The sequence below is a fragment of the Lepidochelys kempii genome, chromosome 4 (assembly GCF_965140285.1).
Source record: "Lepidochelys kempii isolate rLepKem1 chromosome 4, rLepKem1.hap1, whole genome shotgun sequence".
Lineage (NCBI taxonomy): Eukaryota > Metazoa > Chordata > Testudines > Cheloniidae > Lepidochelys > Lepidochelys kempii.
Window position 1 is genome coordinate 37,551,308 of NC_136383.1, and position 12,183 is coordinate 37,563,490.

A 12,183-nucleotide genomic window follows, 5' to 3' on the forward strand; every position below is an offset into this window, starting at 1 on the left:
TTTGGGAGTTCACCTATGTCTCTCTACTATTTTATAAGCAATTGAAGGTTTAGAAAAAAATAAGAGACTCAGTGTACCCTTTATTGAACTTAAAATGCTGCATAATCAAACTCCAGGGAAAAAAATATGATATGCTCCAGCAGGGAGTTTATTAGTTCTGATATTTTAATGGGCCTGAGTTTTTGATCTTTAATTAAAAGAAATGGAGGGGTTTTCTTTCTATTCACAGCAGAATGATGAAAACATTTAAGATGGGCTAGTAATACTCATCCCTTCTATCAAGTCACAGTTTAATCAAGAACTAAAAATGAAGAATTCCACATAGAATCCTGAAAACAGCACTGCTAATTGCATTACTTTATTAAATATAATTGGTGCCAGGTATTTAAAACCTTCCACCTACCTTTCCATAATTGGCTTACTCCCTCTAGCTTTCCCAGTTAGCCCCCAAGAAGAAAGAAGTGGTGCAAGAGGTTAAAGTCAGAAATATTTCTTGTTTTTGGTTTATGCAGATGATTCACTGAGATGAAAGCGCACAATCTCCCAATAGTGTGCAATCACTTCATCATCAAAAACGTTTACTGCATTTGATATAAATGAGGGTGCCAATGTATTTTGAAGATCTCAGTGAGGATGTCAGTGTATTTTGCTGAAAAATTAGAGGAGCACTTCCAGTCTTCAGATCATATTTTTATATCATTTTAACTTTTTTACTACTAGCATCTTAAAAATGTAACACTGAAATTTAGTGAATTATTCTTCTCCAAATTTGCAAACCTTTTCTCCCTAAATTTTGCATATTAATAATAATCAGAATTGTTGGGTAGCTACTGCCTCACTCTTTGATCCTGGGTATGTCATTTGGTTCAACATTTTCAAAATTGGCTACTGTTTTTTCTGGTGCTGCCTTTTTTGGGGACCTCAAATTGAGGCACCTTGGTTTTGATTTTTCAGAGGTGCTGACAACCCCTGTCACCACATTTGTTGTCTTAAATTAAAGTTGTGGATGCTGAGCCCTTCTGAAAAATCAGGACCACCACATCTCAAGTTGGACACTGAAAAACGGAGGCACACAAAATCAGGCCTTAATGAAGATTATAGCATTAACCTCTCTGTCTCTCATTCTGCAGGGGTGTTGTGATGCCTAATTAGAACGTGATCCATTACTTATTGAAATGAATGAAAAGACTCTCACTGACTTCAGTGGGCCCTGGATCAGAATCTTGATGCTTAGGAAATGCTTTGAAGTCCTCAGATTCATAGACCTGATCAATTCGTCCAGGTTATACCAAAACCCCAATCAATCGGAGTTTTGTATATGCTGCAACTTCAGGATTGGGCCCCTGAGTATGGCCATTAAAAGATTTAAAAAGCACACGTGCTACAGTTCCAAAAAGAATATCACTGGCTGAGAGCAACACCAGTTCTTGAATGGCTGGCACTAGATACTCAGTTCCTTTTCCCCAGGAGCTTGTGCATGGCATTTTTGTTTTAAATTTAGCTGCTACATTACCTGGCCAACTGTAATTACACATTCTGCTAGCATACAGTACTTTTAAACTATTACATATGAAAAGTGACTTTGCAGACTTATCAACACCCATATTTGCTTTTATTTGAAAGCAGGATTTGGAACTAATTGTTTCCTGAAGCTACTCTATCTTAAGGAACTATATTCTACTCCTTTTGTCTGAAGAATATTCAGAATGTTTTTTAAAATATATCCAATATACACAAAGCAATTATTCCTTTTATTGTATACACTATGTGCTTATGGTAATGGGTGTCTGTAACGGGGTCTCTGCAGGGCCCTCCTGGCTCCTGCCCCCACTGGGCTGAGAAAGTCACACATAGACCTTGGTGCAGTGCTCACCTAGTGCTTTTATTTACAGGCTGTGCCCCACCACTTTTCCACCATACACATAGTCCCCTTCTTACAGTCCACCAGCAGGAGAGAGGGGGCAAGCTAGCTCTCTCTGCTTCCCCTCACTACCTTCTCTCTAGTGCAGCTTCCCTCTTTCCAGCTCCTTCCCCCTGGGGCTTTTATCCAGCCCCAGCCTGATGAGGCAGCAGCTGTTCCAGCTTTCCCAGTCAGGGCCAGGTGATCTACCCAGCTCCAATTCACCTCCCTTAATTGGAGCTGGATTGACAAAGGGTTGGCTAAGCAGTTTTCTGCCCAGCACCGTGTCACAGTGTCAAAAAGATAATCTTGGAAATCCAGAAAGAATATACGTTGAATTTTAATGAAGTTCCACAAATACATAATTTATCACGAGGGAAACAACTCCGGTCATAAGCAAAATCTATGAAAGTATATTAAAGTATATCATAAAACATATATGAAAAGGTACAAATAACAGAATGTTAAGACTGTTAAGGGGTACTGTCAGGGGTCCATCAGAAATGTGATTTGCCAGATTTGCTGCACATCACAGGTGCGTGCTCAGATGTAATATAATGTATGAATATAATGTTTTCAACTTCTCCCTCCTGTTCCTATCTCTGTAGGTTGTGTGAGCAGGTAGTGTAGCAACATCCATGGAACTTGAAGAGGGGAACGCAGGTTGCAGGAGCAAAGAGTCTGGAGAAGGCACTAGGACAGCAGGCTGTGTGCACATGGCTAGAATGCTAGCTGCAGTTGCAGCATCTCTGGAAATAGTTTTCTTAGGACTTGTCTATATGTCACCCAGGAAAGTTAAAACAAATTAACTAAAGGTAATTAAAGTGCATTAAATCCCTATGTGGATGCTCTCATTCAGAAATAAAATGGCCTTAGTTTGGTTTAGCTTAATCGCCTCTCAAGGTGGGTCCAAAGTATTTATCTTTTTAAAATGCTATTCAGCAGCTTGAACGTGGAGGAGGAGCCAGTGTCATGTGACCAGCCAGCTCTCCAAGGACCATCAGCAAGTGCTCCCATATTCTGGAACCACTGCTCTTGGGAGCTCAGTTTGCTTGAAAATTACTTAGGCTATTATTTTAGGAGCCATCTTGTAAATGGCCATGGCAGTTTATCAGACAGGAGATGACAATGACCAAAATATAGTTGTAGACCCCATAAACTGTTAGTTATGGCCTTAAAGGCCTACATTTCCTGTGATCTAAACTCCTAAATGAAAGTGGAGTAGCTCCAATGACTTCAGTGGAGTTAAACTGATTTTTACCAGCTGAGAATCTGTCCCTATATATTTTTGTATATCTATGGATTTTTTAATATGTATCAGAATATAGTACCTATATTCCAGATATAAGAATTAAAAGAAGCAGTGTATTATAATCAGGACCATTTTCATCCGTCTCCTAGGTTATGTTGCCTTCTCAAGGATTATTTTGGGATGGTGGCTGATGGAGATGTGGTCAGCTGTTTAACAGTCTTCCTTTCTCTCTCCTCAAGGAAGAGAGTCTTGCATTATAGGATGAATGCTAAAAGATTCTTGAGCTCAGGTGGAAGCAATGTCCACAGCCTAAGGTCCTAGCTAGAAGAAGTGGCAAAGAAATAAAAATTATTTATATTTTAACCATGTGCATAAGAGTAGGACAGCCAACTGTTTCTGATAATTCATAACAAATGCAATGATAGCAATAGACAAAATAATAATTATTTGTAAATATATAGAGATTTTAATGAACAGGTTATAAAATACAATATTCAGTACTAGTGTATTTGTGTAACTCAGCTCATGCAGCTAGCCAGAGCACTGCTCATAAAAGCAATCATAATATACAAAAGCCCCACAAGATTACCTTGAGTACATGAAACAGCATTTAGAAATTAAACTTCAGACGCTACCGTCCTCCCTCCTCCCTCACATTCTCTCTCTCTTTCTCTCAGACACACACACACAGTAATAGTCCCTGCCATCTGCGCCTCTATATTTTTCAAACGTTTGGCATTTTGTTTTTAGAACCTAAACGATGAGTAAAATGTCAAGTCACCCAGAAAATAATCACAGGCATGACAACTAAATGTTAGCTCAGCTTGTCTGTCTCGAACATAGTTCACAGTAGAGCTGCACTCACCTGTTTTAGAGACAGCACAAGTAGAGTGCAGATGGACAGAGGTACTGTGGGCATTAGTTGGTAAATCTTCAAAGAGCTATACAAGATTGTAGCAGCATGACTCCTGTTGGTTCGAATGAGAATCAATTATTTTCATTAATGACTTGGATAATGAAGTGGAGAGTATGCTTATAAAATTTGTGGCCGATCCCAGGCTAAGAAGAGTTGCTAGAACTTTGGAGGACAGGACTAGAATTCAAAATGACCCTCACAAATTGGAGAATTGGTCTGAAATCAACAAGATGAAATTCAATAAAGACAAGTGGCAAAGTACAACACTTGGGAAAGAAAAATCAAATGGACAACTACAAAATAAGGATTAACTGACTAGGCAGAAACACTGCTGAAAAGGATCCGAGGTTTACAGTGGATCACAAATTGAATATGAGCCAACAATATGATGTAGCTGAGAAAAAGGTTAATATTCTGAGGTGTATTAACAAGAGTGTTGTATGTAACATATGGGAGATAGTTGTCTCGCTTTATTCAGCACTGGTGAGGCCTCTGCTGGAATACTGTGTCCAGTTCTGAGCACCACACATTAAGAAAGATGTGGATAAATTAAGGAGGAGAGCAACAAAAATAATAAAAGGTTTAGTAAACCTGACCTATGAGGAAAGGTTTGTTTAATCTTGGGAAAAGAAGATTTGAGGGGGTGGACTGACCTAATAACAGTCTTCAAATCTATAAAGGACTGTTACAAACAGGACCATGATCAATTGTTCATCGTGTGCTCTGCAATTGGAACAAGAATTTAACAGCAGCAAGAGAGGTTTAGGATAAATATTAGGGAAAACTTTTTAATTATTAGAGTAATTAAGTTCTGAAATAGGCTTCCAAGGGAGGTTGTGGAATCCCCATCGCAGGAGGTTTTTAAGACTAGGTTAGACAAACACCTTGGTACTGCCATAGCTTCGGGGACTGAATGAGATGACCACTTCAGGTCCTTTCCAACTCTACATTTCTGTGATTCTATGTGACTACACAAAATCTTTCAAAGTTTACTCTCTAAAAAACAAACTTCAGATTACTTTTTGAGATTAATGCATGTTATTTGTGACAGGAAACAATCATGTAGGTTCAACAGCAAAGCACATCTTGTCATGATTTCTGGCCTACATGAATTTCAGCTAAAAGGACTGTTGCCGTCATTGATGCATGAGGGTGATAACTATAACTGAAAAACTGATTCTCTTAACTCTTCAATAAAAATTAAAAACCAGAATCAGGTTATCACAGAGATGACATAGAGTGTGTGTATCTCTCCCACTTTCCCCATTTTCAAATAATTTAAATGGTCATATCAATGATGTAACATTTCTGTAATGTTAGAAATGTGCAATGAGGAATTTCTACAAAGCTATATTTCTCTAGCATTTCCACAATTTCTTTCTTCGTTTTTTCCTTCTGTTCTTCCATCGTTTGGATACTATGTTGAAAATGATAGGAAGGTAGATAGACAATTGCTCAGTAGGATGCAAGATAAAGCCTTTAGCTACAGTATCATAATCTTACAATTCAGAAACAGACCCATAGCAAAGAACGTAACCTAAAGAAGTTGAATATAACCTGGCCAGAGACTATTGTCCACAGAAAATGTAGTAGGTACATTTGAAATTGAAGTCATCTTTAATAAGAATTATAAAAGTTACATGAACATTCTGAGCTGTTCATTTAGAATTCAGGCTTTACTTGAACCCAGCTTTCTGGGGCAGAATCCTTATCTCACTGAGTGTGAGTTTTGCCCTAAATGTTTCTTTCCTTTATGCTGCAAAAAGAATGCAAGTATCCTATCAGCTATCTATCTTATTTCTGATGTGCCTATTTCATTGGTATTCAAGCACCTCGATATCACATTTTCTGGAAGGCTTTTAAAGTTTATGTAAGATCTTTTCTTCTGGCCTGGGCAGCTGGATGTAATCCGGAAATAATAGGAGCTTATGGCCATATATGCAAATTTTTTCTGTCAGGCTGAACTCAGCAACCTCTCTCTTTCAAAGATATACATTATTATCATAATAAGGGTACTACCAGTTTGCTTGCCCCCTGTGTCTTTCCATCTGCGTATCCAGTAACATCTGTTTGCAAAGATCAATTCTTTCACTGAGTCAAATCTCACCAGCTCAGAGATGATTTTAATAACAAACCCCATGGAGTCTCTACTTTCAACCAGAGTAGGAATCCCCACACTTTAATATCCTTTGCCTTTATTGGTCATTGATTATCTTTAACCTCTTGTCAGCCTGCACTAGAGTTCATGCTGCGCAGGCTCTGAAGAGATTGTTCTTTTTGTGTTCTGCCTGAAAACTCAACCTGCTCTCAACTATGTTTAATTTTTGATCCACTCCTCTCATTCTCTTTTCCTTTATTCAGAGGACACTGTTCCAGCTTTCCCTTCCAGTGAAGAAAGAGTGATCTTTACTGTAGCCATTTTGTTTGTTAAAAGCTTCCAACAGCTCTTTGATGGCAGTGTTGCTAGCACTAGTGTGACAAAGAAGGGGATGCCAGGCAGGGGGGAAACAATATGATACCCTTTCAGCTCCAGGTCAAGCTGGACAGCGTGGAACAAAAAAGTGATGTTTTTCAATGGTTTCAGTTTTGTGTCTGTCTTGCACCAAAATCTCTGTGCCCTTAGCTGTGTAACATAAGCAATTAGTCTCATAATTAGCAATTAGTAACGTAAGCATTAGTCTCAACAATTGAGGAGCAAATTCAGGATATGTCTGACTCTATTCACTGATCATCAAAACTTCTGAACAAATGTTCTTTGGGTCAAATTCATCCCTTGTTTAAGCAAGCACAGTTGCACTGAAGATAGAAGGCTTCTAATGGCCCTGGCTTTCCACTGATGTTGTTTTGGGGGTTTTTTAATATTATTTTCTTCTGCTATATTTTATGTATATATTTATAAACAGTGCTCACTTCTTTTTACTTTATAAACAAAGAGATCCTTACCAAATGCTTCGATGCTCACATTCTGATGTCTTGAGTGTTTTACTTTTAAATAACTTAATTGTTTTTGCAATTAAGAAATTAATAACTAGAAATGGATATTAAGAAAGGCATGTATATTTAAAATTACAAAGAAGAGTGGTAATTGAAATTATTGGGGGAGATTTTCAAAGGTGAAAATGGGAATCAGGGTGTTGAATTTCAAGGAAAGTTGGGTGCCTAACTCCCTCTGTCTCCTTGAAAATCCCCCCCCCCAATAATTTTAATTATTCTCTTGTGTGATTTAAAATATATGTACCTTAACATACTTTTCTTATTAAAACGGAATATAACAAAGAGTTACCATGCCAGTATTTCCCTTTTAGAGTATCACTGCTTGGGAGACGTCTCCTAAAATAATGTGTAACTCTTGGAATCACAACACCTGAAGTTAGTCTAGAAATTTGAAGAGTGAAGATGTTGTCTCTGATGGAATAAGAAGAAGCCATTTCTTTCAGCATGATAGCTTTTGTTTGTACTAATTTTGTGCAAGTACGTTTATGGTGACAGCCAGTATGCTAACTGTCTGAGGAATAAGTGAGTCAGACATTGTGGACTAGATTCCAGTTATTTGATGCAGAATAGGCTTCAATGTTCATCTCACTTTTTCTCTTCTTAGTCTTTTTTTGCCAATAATTTCTAAGCTACAGTAAAATGTTCTGTGTATGTACTCTAATCAATGCTTAAGGGAGCCAATGTTTCCTTGGGAATAGGGCACTGGACTGGGACTCAGGAGACCTGGCTTCAGTTCTGGGCTCTGGCACTGCCCTGTTGAATGAACATCATCAAATCTCTTCCCCTCCCTGTGCCCCAGTTTCCCCATCTCTAAAATGGGATTAATGATAATGACTTCCTTTGTAAAGCGCTTTGAGAGCTACAGATGAAAAGCACTGTATAAGAGATAGGTATTATTATTAGGAGGAGGATTCTGGTTATAAATTACACACCACTGATCTCCATGAAGATGCATGCAGTGCACTTCAGAGTTAAATTTGATCTTTGGTTTTTAAGAGGTAAAGAAATTATATTTTTGTCATGGTCTGTATATGGGGGTGGAAAGAAAGATCATGTGCCTGATGAATTTTTTTATGTATATTTATTTCAGGCCCTGCTTGATACGCAGAATCTTTTGAGAGCTCAGATTACAAATTTTACTTTCAACCTGGGATTTTCAGGGAAATTTTACCACACAGGTAAGAATGAAAATCTAAAATCACTTTCATTTTGATTGGAAGTATCTTTGTAGTGTAGGGGAAGTAGAAATTACATTGATTATGCAGCTTTGTTATTAAATGAAATGGGATGATGGGGAACTGCACTCAGTTTCTGAGTAGAGAGGAAAGCTTCCTTCACAAGAATATAACAAATAGAACAGATTGCCTCAGAGCATATAACATAATTGTGTGACTTGCTGGATCAAACTGTGTTCCTGAAGGATGGTTTACATTGACCAACCCTTGTGGTGAAGCAGTATTCTCCATGAGAATAGTGTCCGAGATATATAAATACTTTTTTCCAGTTTTCCTATATTTTATTAAGCCAACTAGATCCACCTATATAAATTATTCTGCATATATTTATACAGTGTTCTGGTAGATTAGACACAAAGTGATACTTTTTAAAACTTCTTAAGAATCTATTATGAGTGAAAGCTGAACAGACAGTTAACTTCAATTTACATGTAGGAAATTCAGGCATGCATATAGGTCAGATCTAGTGCATACATCCAAAAAATTATACCTAAATACTCATATCTTCTATTAAAAATGTTAATTTCCATTCACAACCAAGTAAAGAATATCTTCAAAACATGACTTTACATTTAAACTGGTTTGGCAAAGTAAGGGCTGGTTTTCTGAACTATTCATCAAGGATAAAGTTTGCAGATGACAAGAAGATTGTGGGATTGGTAAGTAATGAATACAGCAGGTCACTGACACAGAATGGTCTCGATTGCACAGTAATCTGGATGCAAGCAAACAATATGCATTTTAATGTGGCCAAAGGTAAAGTTATACCTCTAGGAACAAAGAATGTAACACATACATACAGCATGGGGGATTCTATCCTGGAAGCAGTCACCTGAAAAAGATTTGTGGGTTGTGGTGGATGATCAGCTGAACGTGAACTCCCAGTGTGATGCTGTGGCCAAAAGTCCTAATGCAATGTTTGGATGTATAAACGGGAAATAAGGAGCATAAAGGTTATTTTACCCCTGTATTTGGCATTGGTGTGTCTTCTGCTGGAAAACGGTATCCAGTTTCTGATGTCCACAATTTAAGATGGATGTTGGTAAATGGGAGTGGATTCAGAGAAGGGCCATAAGAATTATTAAAGGGTTGGAAAACATGCCTTATAGTGATAAACTCAAGGAGCTCATTCTGTTTATCTTAAAGAGGTTAGGCTGATTTAATCACAGTTTTTCAAATTACAGTTTTTCAAATTACAAACACAGTGATCACTGCAAATTTTAAATCAAATTTGGAAGTTTTTCACTAAGACATGATGTGGTTCAAACAGGAATTATTTTGAAAGAAGTTATAAGGTCTGTGTTGAGCAGGAGGTTGTTCGAGATGATCAGAGTCGACCCTCCTGGCCTTAGAAACTATGAATCTTTGAATGCTCATGTTGGTGGCTACTCCAGAATAAGGGCCACAAGAGAAGTACTAAGCACCTTGAATGAGAAGTCAAGTGTCTTCAACGCTGGCTGCCTCCAAGGAATTCAGTACCTCTCCTTATCAAGTCCTAAGGTCCCAGTCCTGTAAAGGGATTTGCAAGAGCAGACCCCTATTCCCCCACAATCCCTTTGACATCTTTCTGCAATCAGAGCATGTTACCAAAGGCAGCGTAAAGAAGAAGCCATTAAAAAGTAAACATTTACAAAATAAACATTTGAGAGCTATTAACACAGAGTTGTCACATATATTTCCTATTCTAGGTATAAGGAAAAACTGTGGTAATCTCTGACTTTTAGTATCAGCCACTTTATTCACTATATTCATATTTCGTAATTATTTCTAGATTCTAGAAGACTCAAATTTCTTCCTGTGATCATCTGATATGCCCTATAGTCTGTAAAAGGCAAACTGTTTGTAAAACAGGTAGTAAAGTGGTATATATTCACCATCACTCAGTTTTCAAAATCCAACATTGCCAACACATATTCAATTTCAGAAAAGTTTCCCAGGAGGATTTACATCATTATTAAGAAAGTAAATGGTGACTGTTTGTTTTCTTGACCAGCATATAAATATTGGTCTTGGAGTAGACTCAACATGAACTGATGTGTAGAGCTTCAGGTTTCAACCATTAATCTTTTATGTTTCTTGTTTCAGAGTAGCAGCCGTGTTAGTCTGTATTCGCAAAAAGAAAAGGAGGACTTGTGGCACCCTAGAGACTAACAAATTTATTTGAGTATAAGCTTTTGTGTAGCTCACGAAAGCTTATGCTCAAATAAATTTGTTAGTCTCTAGGGTGCCACAATTCCTCCTTTTCTTTCTGTTTCTTGTGTGTAACACAGTAAACAAAATTCCAGTGTGTTTGTCTTTCAAAAAGATGTATGGGGAAAAACAAAGAAAAACTTAATCTCTTATAATGTTCATGTTATTAAATTACTGCTGTTCGGATGCTTACTTTCTGAAACCTTGCTCTAATAAAGTAAATTTGAAAATAATTTCTATGGTTAAGATTATTGAAAATTAGTCTCTATATTTAGTCACCTCAACACATATTTAGACACCTAAAGAAGTAGCCTGGTTTTCAAAACTGTTGAGTACTCAGCAAAAGAGTCAGCAGCAGTTGTTGGGTATTCAGCACTTGTGAAAATCATGCCACTTATTTAAGTGCCTAACTATGGGCGTACATGCCAAATTTTAGGCACTCATCTGTGAAAATCTCAGTTTGTTTTTAATCCTTCTTTTATATAAAAAATAAAGAAAAATGTAAATGTTAATGACTAGAACTCCTTGCTTTTGGTGGAACTCTCAACTTTGCCAGGTTTGACTGTGTAGTGTTCCAGGAAAGTGCTGGAAGCCTCCTGAAATATTTTAAACTTGGTGGGACAAAACTCTTAGAATATTTTACTGTCTGGCACAAACCTGCAATGACGCAGGAAGATGGATAATATGGCCTCTTCCATCTTGAATTTCCATGATTTCCAGGAGATAGTGTATTATAACTTACAGTGTCTTCTGTTTATTTGTCATCGTGGCACATGTAGTTCTGTGGAAGAAGCAGTAATATCTTACGACCGAATCTGAGGTCCCTAATCAAGCAAAATTTCCCAGTGTCTTCAATGAAAGCTTTGTTTGATTAAAGACCACAGATTTTAGCCCTTCATATAACTTACCAATACAGAAGTTTGAATCATCAGATAGGTTGTAAACAACCAAAACAAACCAACAAAAACAAAAAAAACTTTTCATGCAAGCATAATAGAGCAGCTGTAGAAATAGAAAGAAAGAAGGGATAAGGCATTAAGTAGGCAGAAAGGCAATGTGTTACACAGGGAAGCAGATGTTAGCAAAACAAAGAAACAATCATGCATGCAAACTAAGACCACATCAGGGACAGAGAGAGACAAAAGACAACACAATATAATGTCAGAGTTGAAGGACAGTAGTATGAAATCAAGGAAGTGAGGTTATATGTAGGAATGAGACCGACAAATGCAAAATGATTGATTCAAAGCTAAAGTAGAACATACAGAGTTAGATTGTGTCTGACTCTTGTAGTGATTACAAGGGAAAGGGCTGGGAGGAGAACACTTGTCTTCATTCTTTCTTGAATGCATTGGTCCCTTCTAGCATTCCCTGAGGTCCTAGCCACCGCAAGGGGAGGGAGGCAGGAGAGGGAGTCTGAGAAGATATGGCCCCCACCCACTTTCTCCACACCACAGAAGGGAGCAGATACTTTCTCTTCCTGAGGCTGCACAATCCCTCCCAGAACTTCTGGGACAGCACAGATCCACATGCAGATGTATGGTACAAGCTGAGCCATATTGCAAAATAGTAAATAAGTAGATGACTATGGAACTGGCTCAACATTGGAACATCCCTGAAATGACCTTATTGTTAAAATCAGAAAGCCAGTTTAAAGATCCCAGACAGGTTGCTGCATCATTACATCTGATTGCCC

General features: G+C 37.7%; 1 protein-coding gene across 4 annotated transcripts in view; it reads left to right on the forward strand.

The window, feature by feature from the left end:
- Positions 1–12,183, forward strand: part of LOC140910327 (bifunctional heparan sulfate N-deacetylase/N-sulfotransferase 3) — a 121,546-nt gene that overhangs the window by 33,243 nt on the left and 76,120 nt on the right. For all 4 annotated transcript variants that reach the window (XM_078852468.1, XM_073340983.2, XM_078852469.1 and 1 more), the window contains exon 3: positions 8,153–8,240. In XM_078852468.1, coding sequence (XP_078708594.1) covers positions 8,153–8,240 — 88 coding nt within the window. The remainder of the gene's footprint in view (positions 1–8,152; positions 8,241–12,183) is intronic.